This window comes from Pezoporus flaviventris, unplaced genomic scaffold (genome assembly GCF_033815535.1).
Source record: "Pezoporus flaviventris isolate CSIRO_AGI_PZ_B2104156 unplaced genomic scaffold, CSIRO_AGI_Pfla_v1 ptg000013l, whole genome shotgun sequence".
Classification (NCBI taxonomy): domain Eukaryota; kingdom Metazoa; phylum Chordata; class Aves; order Psittaciformes; family Psittacidae; genus Pezoporus; species Pezoporus flaviventris.
The window spans coordinates 36,688,095-36,714,218 of record NW_026892561.1 but is presented as its reverse complement, the minus strand read 5'-3'; the positions used below and the strand labels follow the sequence as shown (position 1 = coordinate 36,714,218).

The following is a 26,124-nucleotide window of genomic DNA, read 5'->3' as shown; positions in this document are numbered from 1 at the left end:
AAGCTTTTTTTCAAGGAAATATATATATGCTGAAGCATTTACAGTATAGTTGGATACAGTTCTTGCATTTCAGAGTTAATTTATTGTGATAATAGAGGTCTTTTTACTATCTTATTCTCTCTAATTTTTAGAGCAGTGCTTCTGTTAAACTACTTGCTGTGTTTCAAAGGCCAGAATATGCATTTGGGTATGTGGTCCCTTCCAATCTTAATTATTCTATAATTCATTGAGCATCTCAGAACACCACAAGTCTATGACAGATTGGGTTTGCTTCAGTTAAACCCATAGACTGTTACAAGGGCCGCTGGTGTCAATAAGACTGTATCTGTATTACCAAGTCATGTGCAACTAGTATAAGGGATTTTGCTTTGGACTACTTCTAGTCTGGTCCTGTGGTCTGATTATCCATCTGTAATGTACTTTCTAGGTTAGTTTCATCCAAGCAGAATTCAGAGTTCCCAAAAACAAATCTGCCGGGCATTAAAGGACAGTGAAAGGAAAAAAACTGGGAGATATGCTTCCTAGGTTCCTGGTGTGAATGGACACAAAATGAATATGGGAAAGTCATAATTAAGATTTGCAGTGGCATTCTTTCAGGTTAAGTTATGGGTTTGAACATATATAAAAACAGTATTTAAGAGAGCCAAGATAAACAGCTCGGTAATGAGTCAAGGTTACCTACTTTTACTATATAATTTTTATTTGCTTATAGTTTTTTTCTTCTGCTTGTTGCAGGAGTATTCAGTCGAGCTAAACCTTTAATTTTTTTTTAAATGTAAAATCTTGATAATTTATCTAACTGCAGTAGGCTAGTGGGATGCTTCAGAATTAGGCAGAGAATAGCTATCTATCAACACAGTTTAGAAATTGAATCAGTCATTTTAATTTTGTATTTCACATTCACAAACCATTTCTAATTCTTATGAAATTACTATTATAATACATAAAATACATGTTTGAGATATTCTTAATGAAGGCAACTTATATTAATTTCTGAATCTAGCCCCATTTTACTAAAAATAAAGATGTGGTTTTATCTTAGTTTTATTTCTGGATACATTTGTAGTTGCTTGCTACATGGTAGGCACTGAAGTGGTCATTGCCACATTCCGCTGCCTCTTTCCAGTGATGGAATGCTTTGCTTAGGTACAATTGCAGTTTCAGCTGCTGGGAGATAATACCGATTAAAGTTTACCATCTATTAGAGGTGAGTGTTTTTCCCATCACAAGGCAGAGCAGAAGAAAGGACTGTGTCATTGCATTAAACTGTTTTGTGCTTAAAAATTTATAATGACATACCAAAGGAGGAAACATTTAGAGAATTACATACTTTATGTGAGGGAATTCAGAGCTGAAGTGAAAAGCCCCAAGCCAGACAAGATATTTTCAGTGTTCTTACTGGATAGGTAGTTTGCTGCTTCATTTTATGTCCTGTCTTTTTGGGAAGTGGGTGGAAAATCAACCACCTGAAACAAAACTGGCCTAGAAAGAAATACTGGAATTTCCTGATGTTCTGAACCAAAGATGATGGCACTGATCTTCCTTGCTAACTGCTTATTGCACTGTCAGTAGTAACCTGTGTTGGAAATGATAGCTTGTCTTTTTCCTCTGTTGGTATCAGTTGGTATTTTGATGGTTCTAGGCCTTTTCAAGTACTCTTAAGACAGAATTAAGGATACCAGAATTCATTGCAAGTACCACTATTAGTATATAATTGCCAGCATTAAAAACATAAGATAAAAGGAAATGTTACAATGACTTTTGTCTGGGTTTGATGCACATCAGTACGGTTCTAGCTAACAAATTAGAAAATTGTGATGCTTTCCAGCCCTAACCATTCTATGATTCTTCGTCCATGTCTTGGTCAATGAATCTATGGACACCATAGTGGATTATTTTGGGAGAAGTCTGGTTGCTGGGAGAGAAATTAAAAACAAAAACATGTAATGCAGCCCATTGAAGTGGGGCAAATCTGTTCTAATAAATGAAGACCTGGTTTGTTTTCAATCCAAGCTAGTTTCTTTCTAGGATGATGTAGTTTCTTCCTGGATCAGCTGGCATCTTGGGTTTCATTGTCTCAAGACTTGAAACTTATTTGGGCTATTGCATCAAATTTCATGTTCTTGGAATAGTTCTGCATGACACTGAGTTGAGAAACAAATAGTGTTTGAACAGGTTACAAAGTAAACCACAAGCTGTTTGCATTTCAATGTTGTGTTTTGAAAGAGCTGAAGATTTTGCAGCCTCATTTTGTTGTGACTAAATGGATAGCATATAATGTTTGTGAGTATTTCAGATAATACACTTTAGTGGAATCAAAATCATATCTTTATACTGGAAGGCCTTACAGCAATGGAGACCTGGTTTTTGGAAGTATGTCTGTTTGTAAATAATATCTCATCGTATACCATTTTTCTTAAGGCATCAGGAGATGAAATCAGGTGCATTTATTATTGTGGAGCAGCAGGTGGAAAGCTGTTTTAGTTCCTAGAAATTAAAATGAAGAATGAGTCTGTATCATGAACAAAGATATACATAAATAAATGTGTGTAGGGAGAAACACATTTATTATGCCCTGCTATAATCTGCATAGGTTTTAGGTTGGATGTGTTAAATGTTTTCCTTTTTAATTCTGCTGTATTTTCAGATCATGCTAATTCTTTGCTTATTTTGCTCATTTTGCATTTTTCATTTCCTTCTCCTTCTTTCCCTTATGTTTTAATCCTACCCCATTTTTTCACATGACAGGAAAAAGCCAGATCACATCAGGTACCAACCAGCTTCTTTTTTACCTTCCCGATGTTTCTTTGGCACGCAAACAGCTCTTCATTAACCCTGCATTTAATTTTGATTACTTGCAATGGATGTATAAACGGCTTAGTCTAAGAAAATAACAGAAGGATTCTGCCTGGGATGCCCCAGTATACCTGCTGCTCAACAACTTTAAAAGAATAAGAAAGATAGAGCTAGATATAGCTGAAAAGGAATTAAAGTTTCTGCACTCAAACTTGTGAGCGTTATATGATCGGTGTTTTTGACTTTTTCCAGTTGAAGTTGGTGAGATTTTTTTCTTATCAACTGCATTGGAAATAAAGATGTGACTTTTAAATGTTGTGCATTCTTAAATCACTCTGGTTTATTTGCATGCTGATAGCAACTGGTGAAGAAAAAGATTTCCTTTTGAGAATCAATAAGCACGATTCATTTTTTTAATTATAAAAATTTAAGGTTTTGGATTTTTTTTATTACTCAGTTCTCAAAAATTTGCAGTGTTTTTCAATGAATTTTGTATTGTTTCTGATTTACTTTAGATTTTTTTATTGTGTGGGTATAAATGTTGGAAAACATTCAGTTTCTAAACCCAAACAGCTATATCTAAGCACCACTGAGGCAGTGCAAATTACTCAAAGATTCCCCAAGTATGTTTTCTCCTTCACCATGCTCCTCTCCTGTTACTGACAGAATGACGCATTTAAAGAAACTTTGACAATGGTCAGTACTTAATACGCACATGTTGCCTAAAGGTTTACGAGCAATAAATCTTACAACAGGATAGAGGTTGCATACTGTATAATAGCACCTTCTGTACATTTATTGTACCTGAAAGCCTCTTGGCTGTTACTGCTGTAGACCCCCAGCAGTTTCTCTCTTTACAGTAATTAATGGAATTTATTGATGGTACATAGTTAATATGAAATAACTCAAATATTTTGGCCTGAATAAAACTGCTGTGGTGCTCATGTGTTGGAGGGCAGTCTGACACTTCTGTTTTTTCAAGCATACAATAAAATGTGTTAACTTTTTTTTTTCTTTTGACATCTACTTCAGAAGTGTGATCTTCAAGTTATACTACATTCTAAATTGTTGATCTTGCTCAATATATTTCCTTACAACAAATAAATACCAACTCCCTCCCCCTTTTTTGGTTGCACTTGAAAGTTCTCTTAAACAGATTTAATTTCTCTACTAGGAAAAAAAAGGGTCTGAAATACTTTGAAAATTTTTAGACTAGGGTTTAAAGATGACACAAATTTGTTTTACAGTTTGTGTGCTCACCTATATCCAGTGAATCAGATTGGAGCTTTCTTACTTCAGTAACTCACTAAATATTTAGCTGTAGAATAAATGAAGCATTACATTTATGAAGTTAATTACACCACCTAAGGCTATTGTTAAGGATTTGCTCTGTTGCATGTTATCTTGGGGCAAGGCTTAATTTTTATTTTTTCTTCCTTATCACTTAAGCACTGCTTTCCGTGCTTTTCTATTTGCTGTTCTGTTTGACAAAAGCACATAAAAAAGCTGGAATTTATTTTCTAGTCTACTTTTTAAGTTACCTATTTAAATATTAGCAATAACCTAACTTACGCTCATATTTGAGGCTTAGTTACTGCATCTGTAGGGTTTGGTTTTTTTTTTTAATAGATGGTAAAGGTGATACCTTTTAAATAGCAGTGACCAAAACTACTACTGTTAATAAATTGAAGAAGTAATTAACTTTTTCATTATTCTGTTTAGTTAACTTAAGGCAGAAAGATGTCTGTTACTATGTTTGAAACCCAGTATTAAAAGAAGATCCTGTTGTTCCTTTTAAAATTACTTTTAAAATTAAATATATCTGCACAACATTTGAAAATATTCTTAAAAGGTAGAATCTCATCTGTCTATGAAATACTAACTTTTCTAACAAATATTAGAATTTCTGATTTGAATCTAACTTTATCTTAATTTTTCTTAATCTTCGCTTCTTTTCATGAATGGCTTGTGGTGGTTGAAAAACTACATGGACCCTTCTTGTTACTAATTGTAGTAACCTGTATCTACAAGTTCAACAGCCTGTGGAGAATAACAAGATATGTTGCATTCAGTATTTTATATCGTGTTGCCATTCAAACTATTTGCAGTGCAGGGGAAAGTGAAATGTGGTATAAGTGGAGTATTTGAGGCACTGGGGAATTATGCTGTGATAAACACAGGTTCACATTATAAACCTGAACAAAACCAAGAAGTGTACATTTCTCTGCAGGGCTCAGTTATGTTTTACATTCCCTTCATTTTTTGTCAGTTCAAAACCAGTGATGATTGGTTAGCTTTTGTTTTGTTCATCCCCAGAAGAGCTAGACATGTATGGTTATATTTGCCGCTTTTTTATATTTAGCAGTCTGATAAAATGCCTTGTTAGAGATCTGAAGGACTTGCAATTTTTTCCAAAACATGAATGATATTTCCGTTCTTTATGAACAGTATCCTATCTGCACAGTGAGTTTGACAAGGAAGGATAGAGTTCAGAGGAGTTTGTAAGTGTTACATTATCTTTTGGATTTTATAGGCTGCCTTCATTAAATCTTTTGTTCGATATTTTTCTACAAAGCTGAGGCTTAAGTTAGGATCTTACTTAAAAGGTTTTCTTGGTTTTGCTTTGGTTTTGTATGCAATCTTTTTGTTTCAGCATCTAAAATTTTAAGAAATACTAACTATAGATAGATGTAAAACCTGCATGGGGAGAGCAACGGTAGGAATTTTAGTGCCTTAGTAAGCTATTTATTAGTTATACTCAAAAATAGTTCAGGAGTGAGTAGCTCACATAGTTCAAGGATTTTTGTTATTCAAACTGTCTGAATTTGTCTTATCAAACAATTACTTTAAAATGTAATTTACTGCTGAAATACAGAAGTACATGCTCTTTGAAATGAAAATGTTTTGTGTGGTATCTTAACTAATGTCGTAACATGAATGTATTTGTTTATGACTCAAATTATCTGAACCTTGCTCTCTTTTCTGTTTTGTCTCTGCTTTACCTTTTTTTCATTGTTCTCTCAATACTTGGCAAAACTGACTATGGCATTAATTTTGTGAATTCTTTTAGGCAGTCTCTCTGTAGACTGTGTATTAGCACATTTCAGTCAAATAAGCACTGTAAAATTAGTTATGTATTCTCTGGATGTCTCTTCATTTGAATAGGCGCTGGTTCTCAATACAAAATAACCAACTTGTGTACCAGAAGAAATTTAAGGTAGGTATCAAAAGCTGGCATAGTCTGGGGCCTGGGTGATGGTTTTCCTGATTGATTGGGGAAGGACAAACAGTGCTGATGCTGGCATCCTGTGTGGTCTTCAACAGCCTACTGCTGTTTCTAAATTAGTTTCTCCTTTGTAAAATTAGATTAATAGCTGTGCTTACAGATTTTGGGATTCCTGTGTAGTGACTTGTAAGCACATAATTATTGGCTTGGGGTTTGTTACCTTGTTGCAGAAAAGGTTTCTGAAGAGCCTTAAAAGTTGTTGGTCCCAAAAGGCTTGTACTCACTTGCTGACTGGGAAATACTCCATCCTGTTCTTCCAGCAGTTGTTTTTAACTCTTTCAGGACCTGTTCCCTCCTGTTACTTACTGGGTTCACATACCCAATTTAGCAGCTGGAGAGAGAGCAGAGGATTAAAAATGGCATGAAATCATTTGTCAGGAAACAGTCAGGAATACCATATACGTGTATTTAATACTAAAAATGTGGGGTGGTTCAGCAGTATCTGTTTTTCTGCTGGTGAGAAAGTACAGTTGTATATTACAGCAGCAAGCATAGCACTGCCCCAGGCTGTAAAGCCAGCCTTTTCAAGCAACATTTGGGCCTATGCTCCTTTGTTCACTGTTCTAGAATCTGCTTTTGTGCCACATAGCTGTAGCTGTTTTCCATTCTGGAAAAAAGCAGAGAACTGTATGGGTGGGGTGGGGGCGTGGGGTGTAGAGAAGGAAGAGTTTGAGTTCATTTCTCTTCAGTCTTAACAGACCAGGTTCAGAGCATGTCCCTTGTTACCTGGTGGTAACAAATCAAAGATCTTAATTTTTGTAGTGGGAAAAGAAACAGTTGAGTTTGTATGAGCACATTTGAGTTGGGCGTTCTGCATTTGTGAATTCCAATTACTTTTTCAATACAGCTTTGAAGAGCTGTTAGCTTAGAACAGGATTTGTATGAATTGAATCAAATTTTCAGAATGAAAATTTTCAAAATTTCAAAATAATATTTGTTATTTGTGAGTTAATTGTATTTCTTAGAAAGTATCTTTAAACTCTTTTTAATACTGTTGTTTTGAATAAGGTGTTGATTATTTAGTGAAGTGGATTGTAGGCAAAAAGGAATTTACAAAGTTTGTGGTAAATGTTCATTAAATATAACTAAGCATTAAAATGTATCTAAATATTTCCTGCAAAGTACCTCTGATTCCACCTAATTAAAATTATATTTTGGAGAAAAAAAAATTATGTAAACAAGCAAATAGAATTAAATTCTAGATAATATGGAACTCTTGGCAACTTTAGCTTTCCTCTGACTTTTTTTGTTAATTTTTGTCTCTTAGGATAATCCCACAGTAGTTGTTGAAGACTTGCGGCTTTGCACAGTTAAGCACTGTGAAGACATAGAAAGACGTTTCTGTTTTGAGGTGGTTTCTCCAACAAAGTAAGAAGAGATGGAGCATGTTTATTTAAAAATATAAAAAGTAGTTACATTCAGTTGTCTTCAAATGGGAGATTAACATTTCTCTTGGGACAGATCTAAACAGGAAAAGTATCTGAACAATTCTGTTCCCTGAAATTTTGGCTAACAGTAAGTGATGCTGTGAGAAGTGTTCCTAGTGTTTAGTTCACTTTTGGCATTAAAATAAACATGCATTCTTGCGAGGAGCTGTTGTAACTTAGTAGTTACTGATACTAGTGAGCTACTCAGTAATGTAAAAACAGATCTCGGTTTCTCCAGATTTGATTGGTGTATTGAAAGAGAAGCATATTAATAAGTTGTTGTCTCAATAGTGTTAAATTACATTTCATAATGCAATAAATGAAGCCACCAAATAAAGATTATCTTTCAGCTTTAGCAGTGCAGTTTATCAGCTGTATTTGGAGAAGTATGGCAGTCCTGCTGCATACAGCAAGGGCAGGATGTGGATTTCTCATTAATGATTTTAGATGTGACCATATTTGCATTAATTAAATTGTAAACTAATTAGGTTTACATTAATTAAACTGTATATGTAAGACTGATACTTCTGTCTTGTGTAATTAGTCACAGAGGTAAAATGCATGTGAGCATATAAAAATGACAAAATTGGAAGAAGAAAGGGAATAGGAAGCTAACTTATTCTCTGGGTTATTTGAAGAGTTGTATCTGTGTTTTAGCACTACCTGCAAATAGTTTTGAAAAGTTTGTCACTTATAAAAGGTTAGCTGTTTTGTTCTCTCAAAATAATTGGGTATATTAGATGATGCCTGCTAAACAATATACTTGTGATAAAAGAGACTTTCTCTATTTTATTGAACAATTTGTTGTTTGATGTTAGCTGCTTGGTCAGTCTCTGAATCTTGAGTACACATGTAATTTGTCACAGAAGCTGCATGCTTCAGGCGGACTCGGAAAAGCTGCGGCAGGCATGGATTAAAGCTGTTCAGACCAGTATTGCTACAGCATATAGAGAGAAAGGGGATGAATCTGAGGTAAGTTTAAAAATCAACCAAACAATAACCACCCCTTTAGATCCTGGAAATTAAAAATAGAGAAAACATCTTTTTGCAAGTGGAGAGGAACAAAAAGAATCCACTGTCTTCCAGTGGAAATGCAGTGAAACTTTGAAGGCTGTGTTTACTAATCTTAATAATGTTACTTTGGCCTGTATGTTTTGATGAGATTTTTCTGTAGTGTGATTAAAATTCATAAGCTACTCCTATATTTGGTTCTATATTTTTTCTAAAATAGCTTTTTCAGTCGTCTGGCCCTCCTTGGCCTTAAATGCAGAAGTTACTTTTCTAAGATCCTAGTGCCCAGTCGGTATCCATAGGACTTTTATTTCTTTAATTTGGTGTGTGTTTCTGTTTTTGTTTGTTTCCTTTTTTAGAAACAGGAAAAGAAATCATCCCCTTCTGCTGGAAGCCTAGAATCTGGGAGTGAGACAAAAGAGAAGTTGTTAAAGGGAGAAAGTGCTCTGCAGCGAGTTCAGTGTATTCCTGGTAATGCTGCCTGCTGTGATTGTGGTTTGGCAGATCCTCGCTGGGCCAGTATCAACTTAGGAATCACGCTGTGCATTGAGTGCTCTGGGATACACAGGTTGGGGAACATTTCAGAACTGTATTTGATGTATGCATTGACTTAATTAGGAAGGGTGGTGTTTGCCTCTTCAAATGTATACTGAAGCATGATTAGAGACCCCTGTTTGTAAACAGAATTAAGGTAACTGCTTTATTTGCATAAATTAATGGTAAAGCTGTGTGAGGTAAGACATAGCATGTAGTTACAGATTAGTATTTTTTTCATGCTGTTTAGGAGCTTGGGAGTCCACTTTTCAAAAGTAAGATCTTTAACACTGGATTCATGGGAACCTGAACTTCTAAAGGTATGATAGTTTTGAAATGAGTTTCTATTTGGTACTTAAATTGTTGTTCTAAAGCCTCTGCATCAGAAAGTTCAATGGGGGAAGCGCATTTTTTCCTAGTGCATGTTTCTGCCTTTGAGTAGAAAATGTTCATAGTTGGGTTTTTTTGTTCATACTTTCTTATAATACATGTGGTAGCAGTAGTCATTCCTGGTACAAATTTGCAAGTCAGAGGAACTTGTGACACCTTCAGGTTTGCAAATGCACTTTGAGTAGTAAGTTTCATCTGGTACTTCAATATATAAAAAGGGAAATCTATTTACAGACCAATAATGTAGTGGGCTTAAAAATTTTGGAAGTGTTACATCAGCCTAAAGCATGGTCATAGTTGAAAATTCAAATACCAGCTCTTACAGTGAAATCTTGATTCCGTACTGTCCTGGCTTGTAGGGGGACACCTGTGCAACTGCTCGTGTGCCAAAATTCTAGCTTGAAATACATGGTTATGCAAATTGGGTAACTTTGAAATACCGAAATAGGAACTCATGCATGGGAGGCTTGTGTGCAATTGGCTAACTAATGCAAGGCATTTGTTTCTAGCTGTGACGTTCTGGTAGTTAGGTATTGCTTCTCCATTCTGAATAATCAAAAGACACAATATAAGTAGGGGTGTTTGTCCTGTGGTTTAACCTTAAATAATTTTAGTATCAGTGTGTTCATGCTGAGGACACAACAACAACAACAACAACAACAAAAAAAAAACAAAACAACACCCCTTGTCTTGCTCATGTAAATACCAGAGCAGAATGTTCTACCTGGTATTGGAAGCAAGAAGCCTGTTCGTTGCCATCAGTAAGTTGGACTTCTTGGGCCAAGTTCTCCTTAAAGTAGTGTCTGCAGGCTTACTTACTGCCTTTGGTCTTTTTCTGTAGACATAACACATTATGGTTTAGCAAAACTGTCTGTGGGACAAGATGGAATGGAACTGATTTAATTGTCTCTTGCTGATGGGATAGGAATAGGTACTAGCAAAGCTGGTGGAAAAGAGTACCTTTGTTAATGAGGCCTGAAGATGTCATTCTGATTGCACAAAAAAAAAAATCTTGAATGACAGATGGTAATTTTTGCAGTCCTTTTTCAGAAAGGAATCGTGCTTTAAGAGTGACCATGTTTTCTTGCTGTCTTACTCAGAATTTAGGCTCTCTATTCACTGATCGTTTCATTATCATGATATAAACCCATGTTTAGTTTTGCAAGTGTACTTTTACCAATAAAAATACTAAGTTGTAAAAATAGGCTGAGTGAGGTTAAAAACAACTAAGTAGATGAAGCCTTTTGTAGCTGTATTTGAATTTACTTATTTTGCTTCATAGCTTATGTGTGAATTGGGAAATGATGTCATAAATAGAATTTATGAAGCCAAGTTGGAAAAAGTGGGAGTAAAGAAGCCACAACATGGAAGCCAAAGGTAGGAGTTTACTAGCAGTGCCTCTTCCTTTTCATGTTGCTTCATTCAGCCTCCAGCTTTAAAAGACACTGTCAGTTAACTGTGTTTAACTGTTAACTGTGATTTACTCTGTTTCCCCCTATCATCAGTATGTTTTGTGTTCCCCTTTATCTCACTTTCTGTCTTTACTGGGAATTCCTTCTGTTGGTCCCTTTGTGCTTCATGTTCTGTTTACGTTTCTGTTCATGTGGATTGGTTGGTTGTTTATTTTTTCTGATCTTGGTCTCTCCTTTTGATGACAACTCTATAGTATCCTGTTCTGTCTCACTAGTGTGGGCATGTTGCTTTTGTTTCCCGTCTGCTTTGTACCATCTCAGCCAGCTTTACTTGGTCTGTGAGCGCTCCTGGAAGGAACCTGTAGCTGTGCCTTTTGTTTACAGTGACTTTGAGTTCAACTTTTGTTCCCTGATCCCGAGAATGCTCTCTTTGTTTGCATTGTACATGAGTGCTGCTGCTTTACAGCAACCTTCTTATGATTGTACTGTTGTCTTCCCTTTCTCTCTGGCACTAATTTGTGTTTGAAGGTGGTTTCCTAATGTTTTGTTCTGCTGCATAAGATTTCTTTTTAAAGTTTGTTTTTTTTTTACCAGCTTTCCCGTTTTGTACTTCTTTCTATCAGGCAGTTTTGTGGTAAAGAAAACAGCAGCTTATAAAGTGTTGGCAATTAGGAGACAACGATAACATAAATAGTGTAGGAGATCTGCTACATTTTCCTTCTAGGGATAACTACTTATCAGGAGTTTCTATAGTAATACTTGTATAGGCCATTTCATCAGTTTGTCACAAGTAGAGTGTGTGTTTTAAGGTGATAACCTCAGGTTACAAGAAAAACTATTTCCGTATACGTTAAGGAACTGGTGGCTGTGCCTACCTGAGGCTAATTATTATTGTTTTCTTGTGCAATCTTGATGTTCTTTAACAAATGTTGCAGTTTATATTTACCTAAGAAACTAAATGTATGCTGTGTTAATTGGTTATTAACAATGTAAAACATGTATAAAGGATTAATACTGAGAAGTAACATACAGTAATTAATGCTTATTTCTTCCACATACCACTTTATAAGTCCTCTGCCTGAAGAAAAAAAACCATAAGAAAACCAACATATACGAACTTAACAAGATTACCTTCTTTTGAGCTTTATGCAAAATTTAATCAAGAATCCAGAAGGAGTTATACAACGTCCTTTTTGTATTTCTGAAAATGTACTGAAAATGTGTCTTACATGCAACGCCAAACTACAGTTTTGGATACTGGCTTTAGTATGAAGTGGACATTGTTTTAATACTAAAATATTAGCTTATGAACTATAGTATTTTTCTATATGACAGGCAGGAGAAGGAGGCATACATCAGAGCAAAATATGTGGAAAGAAAGTTTGTAGAGAAGCAGCCTGCATCAGTATCTCTGCCTCAATCTGGAACAAAAGGTTTGCCTCAAAGTAAGGAAGAGAAAAGGCACAGTGGCCCTGAAAAATCCCTTTTGGCAGGGGAACAGGGTGTGGCAGCCCATAAAGGTATTTACACACTTCTCTCCTTAGCTATGTTACCCACATTCTTTTTTAAGTAACATATTTTTTGTATTAATTGATTTCCTGCCTCCTGCAGAGAAACCAGAATCTGATTTTTAAATAGGTCATAGCCTAGTTCAAAAGTATGGGGGAGAAAAGGTTTATTCAGACGTGCATTTTTAGGTGGGGAAGAGTTTGGAGTGGGGATGCTTATTCAGAAACATATTAACCACCTTCTTTCCTCCATATTTTCATTCTTCTTATTTTTTCCAATAACGTTCTTTCCTGCCCTATCCCCTCCTTACTGCCTGCTTTGTGCTTTGCTAACTTGCATGTCCCAGCGGTTGCTGTAAGTAGCGACGAGGCGAGGCGGGAGTCTCTGTTCTGTCCCGATGAACTAGATTCACTCTTCTCCTACTTTGATACCTCTTCAAAACTACGTAGTAGTAAGTACTACAGCTATGGCGTGTTCAGTATTTGCACTAGTGATCCATTGTGTGTTGTGGCCATCTCCCTGCCTTGAATCTATTTCCTCCAGGCTACTGCATTGCTTAGTGTTTTCATGAAATAACTTAAGCTTTTTTACTTATCCTGATCTTTTCCTTTCTAATAATCTTTGACATTTATTATTATTACAGATGTTATGGTTGCAATATGTGTCTTCATATTTTTCTGTGGATGCACTATCAAATAATTACTAGTCATTAAAAAAAAACCTATGTGTTCGGGACCAAGTATAAGAGTTTGCTTTATTATCATGGTATCTGTGAAGAGCAGGTAACTTGAAGTCTGCATAGTAATCACAGTTTTTCTCCAAAACAGTGCAAAGCAGTGACAGTGGGATCCAGCAGAGTGTTAATGACAGCAGAGAACACCTTGCCTCTACTGTATCAGCCAACAGCTTGTATGAACCAGGTGTGTTGAGCTTTCTATTGTAAAATGAAAATTTAATCACTTCTTGGTAGCATGTTCTTGTAAAAAAGATATGATTCATGTCTTTCCTACCTGGTGGGCTGAAACATTTTTAATAATAGTGGTAATTGCTTGAGTGACCTTTCTGTCCTCTGGGCTTGGTAGCAACAATGACTTTGAATCCTTCTAAATGAGTTCAAAGAGTAATTTTTTTTTCCAGTCAGATGATACTAAGCCAGAACTGCATTTTTTCACAGACAGAGCAATGCTTCATTTTTATAGACAAGTCTCCACAGAAATGTATAATCCTTTTATAAATAGTTAAATCTTTGGCGATGAAATTGCTATTAAGTCACAGATAACGGGCTTTTACATGTTGTTTGAGTATTCTTGCTTAATTGTTCTGTTTTCTGCTTATGTGGAATCGACCATGTCTTTAAGTATTACTCCCTCTTTACTGAATGTTTTATAAACTTATTGATGAAATTATTTGCTATTTAATATTAGCATTCTTGTCTGACAGAGGTATTGAGTATGGTCTGTCAAAATATTCAGAACATTATTTGTAAAGCAAACTTACTCTTCTACATCAAAGCACTCTTCTGAGGTATGTTTTAAATCCAGTAGTTCGCAGCTGTGGTTTGTAGGCAAGCAGTATGAGGCTTCGATGCTTTTTTTTGACTGCGTTGTCGAAACACTTAGGATGCTGTAGCTCATGAAAGCTTATATATGACAAAGTCTTTATCTCTCAGACTTCATTCCGTATAACTTATCAAGATGATAAGAGAGATTATGCTTTAGTCCAAAAGATTATAGCAGCACAAGTAATCAGTAAATAACAATGCTATCTTTTAACAAAAATCAGGTCAGAACAGTATTAGTCTCATATTCAACTCTATCCAGCTGTTGCAGATGAAGGTATATTTGTATGACTATATGCAGGAAATTAGTGCTATTCATATCTTGCTGTATAGGTTAAACCACACTGCTAACCTGAAATAATTTCTTAAAAATTATATGGAATTTGTAAGTTGAAGGATATGCACACATGCCAGTACTGGGGGAGATAATGTTTTCTACGCAATAATAATTCTGTGAAGTGGCCATGCCTGAATGCTGGAACAAGCTAAAGGCATCTGTGACTTGTCCTGGCAGAATGAGACAACAATGCATAGTGTTCTGCAAAACTGGAGCTACCTTACACCAGAGAAATTACATTTTTGCTCAGAATTCCAGGAGGTACCTAATAAAAAGAGGTTGGATAAGCTTTTTTTTTTTTTCCCTCCAGAAGGAGACAAGCACGAGTCTTCTGTGTTCTGCAACTCTAAGCAGCATAGTCCAGGATTGCAGCTGTATCAAGCTGCCTTTGAGAAGAATCTTCCTGATATGGCGGAAGCATTGGCTCATGGAGCTGAAGTAAACTGGGTCAACCTAGAAGAAAACAAAGCAACACCACTCATTCAGGCAGTGCGAGGGGTATGTGATGTACAGCACTAACTGATGTGGGAGTAAGGGAAGTGGAATAACAGGGATATTTCTGTGTCACTGGGTTTTTTTTTAACAACAAAGTTGTTTCTGAACTATTTTTTTCCTGTTAATGCTTTGTTTGGAATTGTATAACGTAGCAGTGTTTAAATTTGATATGGAAGCAAATTCTTTTTGTTCCCTTTGCCACATGACTCAGTGAGAAGGCAGAGCAGGTTTGGCTCTTATTCTAGAGATCTGGTGCTGAATTGTTTCTTTGCTTTTATTCCATAGGGTTCATTGGTTACTTGTGAGTTTTTGCTGCAGAATGGGGCCAATGTGAACATCAGGGACATGAAGGGAAGGGGACCTCTGCACCACGCCACAGTTCTAGGACACACTGGGTAACTCATTGCTCCAGGATCTGTACATGGCCATCCTTTACTATAGTTGTTAATGTGAAGCTTCTTAATTTCACCAAATATTCTGGCATTTTAGTACATTTCATGATCTAGGTTTTTCTTAACTTTTGTGAAGAGAAAGGAAATAACACTTTGAATTGGCAGTCCCATCACTAGCAAAGCACACCTTTAAAAACACTCTAGTCTAATTTTAAACATGTATTTAATAATGCTTTGAAATAGTGTGAACTTCTGGTGAAGACTCATGAGATTTTTCTTAGTTTCTCAGAAAATATGATACAAATAGGAGAAATGGTGTGCAACAGCCAAGGCTTTTGCTCACTCATGCCTCTTGTGTGTTGCACTGGGAGTATATCTCATTTCAAAATGTACTGCATTACATCTCGAGTTTTGGAATCATGGCTTTTAACTGAAACCCTGTAACAGTTCAGCTCAGATGAGGACACAACAATCTGATTGTAGTGCTCAAACTGCATTCATAAATTCTAAGTACAGTACAACAGCTTGGGAGAGTTCAAGGTGTAATCTTGGTCAGTTTGCCCATTTATAAAGATGGAAAATTATAGTAGCAGAATAAAAATCAAATCAGTTCCTATTGGGTAAATCAGGCATGTGTGAGCTGTATTCTTTCCTGTATTGATTTATCCTGCTCAGTGCTTCTTGTCTGTTGTCGTGAAAGGGATGAGATTTTTGGTTCTACAACCTGAGGGTAATACAGGAGGGTAGAGGCTTGCTTCTGAAGGGTTCAACTTCTTGCTGCGCTAGCGTGATTTGAGTTAGGCTCTTTGTAATGTGGATTAAATAAGTAAGGTTTTGCTTACTAGTGTGTTAACATCTTAGTTGTTCTAGATGAGCAGTGCTGTTTTGATCTGTTCAAGAGACTTGGGTGATTTAAGCCAAATACATTGCATCCAGTTTGAATTTATTTGCCTTCTTCCTTTATTGTTATGGAAATGATTTTTAAATGCTTTTTCTAAACAGACAAGTGTGTTTATTCCTAAAACGAGGAGCAAACCAGCATGCCACTGATGAAGATGGGAAGGATCCATTGAGTATAGCAGTAGAAGCTGCAAATGCAGATATTGTAACATTGTAAGTTGTACCTCCTGGTTTTGCCCGGGTAACTAGAGTTTTCTGTTTCAACTTTAAAAATAAAAGAAATGTCAGAATTCCTTTACATAAAAACAGGCAGAGCAAAAGAAAAATCAAAGAGGGTGCAGTATCCATAGATGCCCCCTCTGGTGTGAGGTTCAGAAGTGCATTGTAGGTCTTGAATTGCAGTCTCTTAGTGCTTCAAATATGACACTGTTCTCTTGTCTTCTAAATCACAGGTTGCGTTTAGCAAGGATGAATGAAGAAATGCGTGAATCAGAAGGACTCTATGGACAGCCAGGTCAATACTCTACTAATAACCATACTGAAATGCAGTATAAGAAATGTATTCAGGAATTTATCAGTTTACAATTAGATTCTTAGGATCTGAGGGAAATTTAAAATAGCTTCATAGAGTAATGTTTTTTATCAACAACTGACACATGTTAAAGCTTCATTGAAATTTGCTGGTGTGACTTTGTCAGAGTATTTAGGGGACCTAAAAGGAGAGTGTTTAAAGTACATTATTATAGTTGTGTAGGTTACTACAGCCATTACCAACCTCTTTGCTGCTAGTTGTCTATACAGTTTTCTCCTATTGATGTTCCATTGAAACTCATGTCACGTTAGGATTTACCTGACATTATTCAATAGCAGCCTTCTGACCCAGGTTGCTCAGAGGCAGTTGAGTTCATCTTATGACAGGATATCATTTTCCTTCCTGTGGAATGCTCCTGTTTTTTCTTTATTTTAAGAAAAAAAATGTTTGCACACCAATATAAGAATGTACATCAAACATTTCAAAATTACTTCAAACAGAAATAGGAAAGTATTTTTTCCTCAGATTTTTATTTTTAAATACTTTTTGTTAAGATACAAATAAGAAACAAAACAGTCATTCTTATGTATTTTTGTACGCATAGTATCTTACCATTTGATTAAAATAATAAAAATTGGCAGACATTCGAGCCAACAGTTACAAGAAAGTAACAAACTATTTAATTAAACAAACTGTATTCTCAGGCACTCAGTCCCAATTTACACTATGTTCTGATGCGATATTTATGCAAACCATTTCTTCTGTTATGGTATGCTTCCATAGGAATGTAATTTCATCTCCTACAAATGTCAGTAATGAAAGCACACTTTTTGTTAAGTTAGACAGCTAAAAACATGCTGCTGTACCTGGCAGTAGCGAAAGGAAAGCCTTATTTTTAAGGTTGAATGCTCAGTACTCTTGGCTCACCCCTATAAAGCCCTTATGTATTTCTTATCGATTCACAAGGACTGTGTGTGCTTATGCCTGTTATCAGATCGGGGCTGGAATATACTCAAGGGGCAACGCTGAGTGTCATGTTGATATTCCAGATTAACTCTGTTAAATAAACCAAATTTATTTAGTTTCTCCTTAAGAATAGATGTTTATCAAATTTAAACAGATCTTCTAGGAAATTCAGGTTAAAACAGTAAAAGTTCTATAGACACTCAGACATCCAAATGCTTTCTTTGATAAAGCAACAGATAACTTAAAAGTATACCCTTGATTATGAGCCTAAATGAGTAAAAATTCCACACTCAAAAAATGCAGCAGGCTACGTATATGAAAGAGGCTTTTGCCAGTTTGGCCATTTTGAATGTAGAGCTATTTTCTGATACAATGCATACTACTTCACTGACAGGCTGAACATAACAAATACTGAAGTATTTTAGAGTCTCCTCATTTTTATTTTAAGAGGTAGAACTAGTAACTATCAGTTTCAAATAGTAAGATGCCACTGTTTTAAGGGCGATAGGTATTTTGGTTCAAAAGCTCTGTGCTAAATCATAAATTAAAATTTTAGATCACTTAATTGACCTGTTACAAATCCAAAATTATTATAAACCAGAAAATGTGTTACTGTAGTCTGTACAAAAAGCCTTAGTTGGTCGTTAAACATTACAAATATTTAGTAAAATGTTTCATTCATAACAAATACAGGCAGTACTTACATGGAAATATGAACGTGTTTAAACTGGAGGTGGTGGAGACTATTTTCCCTGACATCTTGATTAAATTGTTTTTTTAGACAAATTCTTCAATTAGGTAGGGGAAATAGAAACCTGGGTAAGTCTGTCACTCAAAACGTTGTGACTTTTGCATCAGTTTGTATTACAGTAGAACCTAGAGACTGCAGTTGATACAATCTTATCCAGGTATTTTACAGTTGGTATCTGATCCTTGTGAACAGGCGAGATTGACGAAGGCTAGTAGAGCTGCCACAATGGGTGAAGCTTGCCCAAAATGTTGGGAAGGGTAGCATTAGAATTATTGTTAAATTCAGGCCGCAAGCTGTAGCACAGTGTCCCAGCAGGAGATCTTGCTGTATCTTTGAACAGCATAGCTCTTCCTCTGCTTGATTCTTTACTTGCTGCTGAAGTCTCTTCTGAAAGTTGAAGCAAATATTTGAGCATCCTAAATGTTAATGCCTGCTAGCCTGCTGTTGAACGGTTGTGTCAGTGTGTAAGTGTACACACAAAACCTGTCTCTGCTCTTGTGAGGTATGATACCTTTATGTAGTCATAGAGGAGGCTGGTCTGTTTCGCTGCAGATGCTTGTTAAGTTATCTGCACCACCCTTATTTTAGAACCCCTCTTTTCCAAAATTATGATTCTAAATGAAAATAATGAATTTTCAAGACAATTGTATGTTTGCTGGAAGCTACATGAGGGTAAATATCAATGTGTGAGTTTGCCTATTTCTCCAGTTTAAATATCAATGTGTGAGTTTGCCTATTTCTCCAGTTTAGTAATGCAATTGAGGAACAATTACTAATGTAGGTAATGGCATCAACATATCTAATTTAAATATACCCATCTGGTAGGAGCTACTGAGAGAATGTTTATATATTGCTTTGCAAGGTACAGTTGGTCTTCCAAAATATTCCTAGAATGGGAGCTAGCTGAAACCAGCTTGTTCCACAAAAAAGCTCATTTTTGGTGGTAGAAGCCATATGCACCATTGTACTGTTTCTTGTATAATACTGGAGTGCTCATCTTCTGGTGCTACAGTATGTCTGCTAACTATCTGATACTAGTAATGCTACTTTTTCTTCCTATCTTTTCTTGAATGTATGATGTGTGCCTTTTGAGTTACTCTGGTGTTACACAGTAAAGCAGTGTTATAGTGTATTTGTACATAAAATCTGCACTTTAGAAAAAACATTGCTTAGAAAGGGAATTTCCAGATTTCAATTTTAAAGTAGGAGTTTAAAATAATTATAATAAGGTTTACAGTATTAAGTATTTTAATGCAGCATACAAACTAAAGGGGCACTTTATTTTAGTCTATTTTTGTATGTAATATTTTTGTTATGTAATAGAGCTAAAACCAGAGCCTCAGTGTATCTTGCAGAAATAGCTTTTGTTTTTTCTTTCAACTGAATTTTAAAGAACCAAATATGGCAACCTGACCTACAGTACTAGTTCACCAGTGGAACCCACTGCTGTATTAAAAGCATTATTGGTTTTATCATACAAGCTTAACTATGATTTGTGCTCATCATAGCTGTTCTCTTGGTGAATGTTACAACTCCATTCTGCGTTTATCTCCCAGTGCAAGTATTAACCAGAAACCGTTACGGTAAAACGTGTCCTGTGCCTGCTTCATCTCTAGAACATACGTGAAACTAAATCTGAAAACCAAAAGGGAATTTCACTAGAACTGACTTATCCTAGTAAAGCAGAATGGAATGAATTTTATCTTTTGAAGTCTGGGAAGAATTGTATCATTACAGTTTGATATAAACCCGCATGCCATGCACATTAAATATATCTGAAAGGCCAGTTATCATTTCTGAAAGTGTTTTCAGATGAATGAATCTCATCTCTGAAAGAATAATAGTTCTGTTGTTGGAAATGTGCATTAAAAGATGGACAAATCCAGACAATACAGATTTTCACTGTAGTGCAAACTTTTAAACACAAAAATATCATTTTTTAAATGGCCATTTGGGGAAAATAGTTCTGGAATAATACTTCTGCAGTCATGGGGGGGGGGGGCAGATAAAATCTTCATGTTCAAATACATGGTGAGAAAGATTTTCGGGTTGATTTCTTTGTTATGCTATTAATCAAGCTGTCAGCAAGAAACCGTAGTGCTGGGATCTTGTGTCCTCTGTGGTTATCTGCATTGGGAAGACAGTAAAATTTGGATAGCTGCATAGTTCCTGACCAGACTAAATGTTTTATGCATTTAATTTCCTTTGAAGGGCAATAGGGTATGGTTAATGTTTTAAAATGAAACCTGAACTCAAGGCCCAGAATGCTGCAGCAGATGAATGTAAAAATGTCCATTTTAAAGTGGCAAAAGAATGAGTTGGCAGGGGGTCAAGAAGTAATCATTCCTGAACGTGTTTTCCTGTGTAGACAGGAAGGGGGAGGGAGACAGGCTTGGTGGAAATTGCTGCTATCCCTCATTTTGGGATACGCCCTGGTAGTCGAGTTGTGTTTAAGCACAAAGGGTAAAGATGTTTAAGGAAAATATCATCACTCTTTTAGATAAAACTAAAAGATGTAATGGATGCTCAGTAATACATGTAAAAATCTATATCCGCTGAAGTAATAGACCAAAGGGAGATATGAACAATAATTTCTATGCTTAGGATTGCTTTTTTTTATATACTGTTGCTTGCTGATTTGTTTCTTTCATAGAAAGTTCTGTCTGTAAGACTTCTGACCTATGTTTCCAAGTAAACCTTATTTACATTACAAATTATGCTATAATTCAACTTTTCTGAAGAGAATCTTGGTTAGCACCTCCTTGCAAAAGCAAGGATTTTATTCTTTAATGGCTAATAAACATTTTTCTTTTTACATTGCTTTAAAATGCTTTCATTTTTTCGTTTCTAACTCTGAACTTTCCTCTGTGTGGCTGCCTGTGAGGTATACACTTTCAGGTATAGTTTGGCTTTGTTTAATTTGCTTCTACAGAACATGCATGCAAGTAAACAGTCCCAAAGAGTTCACATCAGCATCATTCCATCTTTAAGCAATCTTTAGACATGAATAAGTGTTACACAGTAATTGGTAGCACAATAGGGCATTTGTGTAATGGTGGGTGATGTTAACTAATGCAAATGTATTTAAAACTCTTTTCCTTTTCTTTTTCTACCTAGGAGATGAAATTTATCAGGACATTTTCCGTGACTTTTCTCAAATGGCATCAAATAATCCAGAGAAGCTAAACCGTTTCCAGCAGTCAGATTCCCAGAAGTCTTAAGTGTCAAGAAGAAAAATAACCTGATCCTTGTAGTGCAAGTCATTTTTTACTTTAACAGAATGAATTATACATTTTGTTAGATAGTTTGGGTAAAATGACCATTCCAGTGTAGCTTTAGATTGTGGTAGCTGGGGGAAAGTATGAGTTGTTTTATGTTCTACAGTATGTATACCTCAGCAGCTGAAGAAAATGTTTATAGAAAGGAATACCTGCTAGCTCAGTATAAAAACAGTACCTGTTAGCAAGTGCAAACCTTGTCTGTGGTTCGTACCATAAGGTAGCAGAGCAAAGCTGCGTGCATTGCAGACTCTGGATGGCAGGATGATCAGACCAGCTTTGCTATTTAGTGTCTGCCTACTGTCATCTGTCTCCCTGTTGCTGTAAAGAATGTGCCTCTGACAAGAAGGTCTGGATTGCATTTTCTGGGACTGTTTGGAAGGGAAATCAGGTAACGACTGACTTGGTTGTCCTTCTGTTTGTGGGTCTGTAACTTAACAGATTCTCTTGTTCCTATGCTGACCCTGGTTAGAGGTAGGCTATTAATAACAAGATGTGGTAATTCCTGCTCTTTTGCAAGCTCTTTCACAGTGGAAGCTTTTACACCAGGCTGGCCTTTATGCTAGTGGCTGCGGGTCAGTCACAATAGGTATATATCCTGGAGGACCAAACTTTTAAGAGCAGTCTATTTACCTTTTGTCTCTTAAATGAAGCTTTCTGTGCAGCAAGTATACTTTTAAGTATGTGGAACCTTTAATGAAAAATAAACTTAATCCTCTGGACATGATATGAGATTTGTAGTATTTTGACATCAAGACTTGAAATTTGAGACATGAAAGTAAATATTGAGCTAATGGAGTTTGTGTAGAACAAACCTAGGAAGGCTGTGTGTTACTTTTTGATGTCTTCACTACTAGCCCTAGGCTGAATATATAAAATCTCTCATGTAATGCAGCCACCCTATATTTAGGGCAATGAGTCATTTATGTTGGGAAGCAGTATCCTTTATATAATCTGCAAAGATGTGTATATATATCTGTCTAAACTAAAATATGCACAAGAAGACCTAGGAGTTTCACTGCACGTTTTGTAAAGTAATGATGAACATAGTCTCCAGCTGTGTTCCGAGGACAGCAACACAACTTGCTTGATTCAGGAGTGAGCTCCACTCTGAAAATGTGCATGCATAAATGGTGTCTCTAGATACATGCTTGTGTCAGGTTATTTAATACCTGGATAGTAATCACCTGAAGCCCAAAACTAGCAAATGCAATTCTTTATGCTCTGTCTACCTTGTGGACAACTCAAAGAGAATTTTTAGGCAGCATAGCATCAATGTGAAGTTTTAATAATCCTAACAGCCATGGCATTATGCTAACCTGCTATTTAAATATAGTCTGGAAATGATTTTTTTTTTTTCTCCAAGCTGGCTAAGATCAGCAAAATTGGGTACAAAAATTCTGTAACCTATGGTAAAATTAAACTTTCTGACATGTTAAATTTTAATAAGACACTTCAAATATTTATAATTTTGCATCAAATATATAATAATGCATCACATCTGGATTATTATTGCTGCAAAGTTAATAGCATTTTAGAATTGTCCAATAGATTCTTTCTCCAAGCAGAAGAATATTACAAGCCATTTGTTGCTTCATGTGTGGTCTTACTGTGCTAGGAAAAGCAGAATCTGCCCATTTAAAGAGTCCATATAGTCTGAATAATAAGAAATTTAGGAATATCACCTGTAAGTAGTAATTTCAAGTAAGTTAAATAGCTATCTGAAATGATAATATACTTCCTAATCTGCAGTATTTAGCAGCAGTGGATGTTTTAGTAGACCTTAGAGAAAGTAAAATTCCCAGTGTACAGATGGGACAATGTAACTATGTATAGTATACACTTTACACATAGTTTTTTCTACAGATTTGTCTTTTGAAGCCTACATGACAGGTATGCCATATGTAGTGCGATTGGCTGTAATGTAAAGCTACATAAAACTTAATGGCATAATCACTGTCTCAATCGATACTGCTGGAAAATGTTTGAGACACTTCCACTAGTATTTTCCTTCTCGGCTGCAAAAATCTGTGACAAATTTTGCAGGATGACTTCCTGTAGACAAAAAAGTTTCTTTCCTGTAGCTCTGCAGATCAGTGTGCTTCATTCCCAAATCCCATCTGTCTGAGAAGCAGTTTCAGTCTATTTATGCCAAAGGACTACTAACATACCTGACCCACAGGTTGTATTACTTCTTGTCAGGAGCTCCGGAGTTTTAATGGTTCAGAGAGTATGTGTGTCACTTCTGATCCTGCAGCCTTGTTCCCCAATCCTTACAGGAACGCTAGGATGTCCTACTTGCATTTAGTTAAAGCTTTTTATTTTTTTTTTTCCCAGATCAGGTTCAATACATGTTAGTACGTTGCTCATCAACGAAAATGCTATTAAGTTACATGAAATGTATTGAGGGCTTAGTCCTACGAGACATGGGACAGCTCAGTGCTCTGAAGCCTCTCTAACTCACAGGACTTAACCCCCAATAATAGTACAAAGTATGATTATCACCAGGGCGCTGAAGATCTGGATTCCATATCAAGTTCTCAAGTGTTAATCTTTTACTCAGTAACATTAGGAAACTTCCATTTTTATTACAATATAAATCTGAGTATAACTAGAATAGTAGACAGGCTCTTTTGTGGGTTATCATCTGCTCTGTACCTGATATTAAAAAGCTTCAATTCCAGTTCATTTTTCTATGTAGGTATGAAATACAGTAGGTTATAATTGGTGAGATACAGAGCAGTAGATGCATGACACAGTTTAAAATCAGCTTTCACATGGATTTTTAGTGATTTACTAGATAGTCCATTGAAAGATGATTTATTTTTCTTTATATATATTTTTCCAGCCAGCGTTAGATCATGTGTCCCAAAAGTCTCCTGGAAAGACAGAAGTCCATGAGCTCAACATATATCCTAATGCACCTTGATTTCAGAGGTGTAATTTACTTTTGTTGCATGTTGATGTCTGTGGCATCTCCTTAGTGGTCTGCATTCTTTTCATTGTTCATAAGGTTTCATATTTTATGTTAATGCCGGTACAGTACACTTATCATACTGAATTACGCCACTGAAGTATATTAGACATGGAATTTGTTCCTATAAAGTTGGGTGAAGGTGTTAAATTGTAGAATTCTGTCTTTGCTTCCACAAGCTACAGCTATCGCAGTCTGAACACCTGTTTTGGTTGTTCATTAGCACATTGTGGACTTCCATCTCCTTAGCAATTGGGACCTAATCCAAGAAGTCACTGAAATCGGTGGCAGTCTTCCCCCTGGTTTCAGCAGCATTGTACCTTCTGTGGCTTTTACTGTCGGTGCATTAAAGGACCTGTATGAATACTGCATTTTTCACTTTGGGGTTTTATGTTTTACCTGTTTTTATACTGAGCTGAAACAGTCCTAGAAAATGCAGCCAGACCTTTCAATCACTGTCAGCAAACCCCCATACAAGAGGAAGTTTCTCCTGTTTTGCAGTATGCCGTCAGTACGCAAATGTTGTCCAAATTATGAGAGTTTTCCTGGATGGAGCAAAAACTTTGTAGCACTGACGAAAAAAAAGGAGGAGAACTAGACTTAAGGGTAGGGTTGGCTATGCTGTTTCCCACTACTTTGGTGCTTTTCTGCAGCCATCTGTTTTGAAGTGTGGATGTTAACTCTGCTTCTTCATCATGAAAATCTCAAGTGACACAATATGTGCAAAAGGACCGTTTGAAAGTTACAAATGATGTACAAGTTCTACGGATGTCATATTTTTACACTGTCAAAAGGACATTTTTCTGATTACTTAATACACTGAAAGTACTTTGAGAGTCAATTCTGCAAACTGCCCTCTGCCCATTCACAGGTGGATGCCTTTTCCCAAATTAGAGTTCATGCCACTTGTTTGTGAAGCTTGAGAACCATCAAGGTCTTGCTCACACAGAAACACATTTTTAAAACAGGGACAGCTCCAGCAAGGCAATACTGGGGAAAAGGATGAATATACCACTGTGTGTTAGCCCCTTTCATGTGCTTGCTTTACCTTTCTGCATACAGTATTTTCTTGTTTCTCTTCCCATGGAAGGAGATGACAGAGGAGGATAAAAACCCCCACTCCCTTTTCTGTTACAGTGTCAGATTTTCCATGTTTTGATAGAAATCATTGAGAAATCGTTTCCTTTAGTGGAGAGGTTGCTCTGTGTGAAAGAATGATTTTTATTTTTTTCCCCTTTATCCACGTGTCCCTCTGTACTTGGTTTTTAAGCATTCCAGCAGGAAAATGCTTGTGGTCTCCTATGCACTCCTCCCCTTTAAGGCGCAGCTGTAAAGAACTTACAACCATTCAGTCAGGCTGTAGACTTTGTATTTAAAACTTGAATGTAGTTTTCTGTAGCCGGTCGTTGTAAATGAGAGCAGACGCATTTATTACCTTTGTAGCCACTCGACTGTACATCCTGTAACGACTGTAAATACCGGACTCGATTAAACCTTTGTATGCTGTGACCGGCCTCTGACCGGGGTGGCGGTGTCGGACCAGAGGGGCGGGATCGGACCGGGAGGGGCCGTGTCC

At 36.3% G+C, this 26,124-nt stretch overlaps 1 protein-coding gene across 9 annotated transcripts in view; it reads left to right on the top strand.

Moving 5' to 3' along the window:
- ACAP2 (ArfGAP with coiled-coil, ankyrin repeat and PH domains 2) overlaps window positions 1–26,057 on the top strand; it is a 68,576-nt gene extending 42,519 nt beyond the window's left edge. For 3 of the 9 annotated variants that reach the window (XM_061452820.1, XM_061452821.1, XM_061452827.1), the window contains 15 exons: window positions 2,749–2,769; window positions 5,962–6,013; window positions 7,350–7,450; window positions 8,376–8,481; window positions 8,880–9,088; window positions 9,305–9,374; window positions 10,727–10,821; window positions 12,192–12,376; window positions 12,712–12,816; window positions 13,193–13,285; window positions 14,571–14,758; window positions 15,041–15,150; window positions 16,150–16,260; window positions 16,500–16,561; window positions 21,414–26,057. In XM_061452820.1, coding sequence (XP_061308804.1) covers window positions 2,749–2,769; window positions 5,962–6,013; window positions 7,350–7,450; window positions 8,376–8,481; window positions 8,880–9,088; window positions 9,305–9,374; window positions 10,727–10,821; window positions 12,192–12,376; window positions 12,712–12,816; window positions 13,193–13,285; window positions 14,571–14,758; window positions 15,041–15,150; window positions 16,150–16,260; window positions 16,500–16,561; window positions 21,414–21,517 — 1,612 coding nt within the window. In that variant the 3' untranslated portion in view covers window positions 21,518–26,057. The remainder of the gene's footprint in view (window positions 1–2,748; window positions 2,770–5,961; window positions 6,014–7,349; window positions 7,451–8,375; window positions 8,482–8,879; window positions 9,089–9,304; window positions 9,375–10,726; window positions 10,822–12,191; window positions 12,377–12,711; window positions 12,817–13,192; window positions 13,286–14,570; window positions 14,759–15,040; window positions 15,151–16,149; window positions 16,261–16,499; window positions 16,562–21,413) is intronic. The other 6 variants (XM_061452822.1, XM_061452823.1, XM_061452825.1 and 3 more) reach the window with 4 other exon arrangements.
- The last annotated feature ends 67 nt before the right edge of the window (window positions 26,058–26,124 follow it).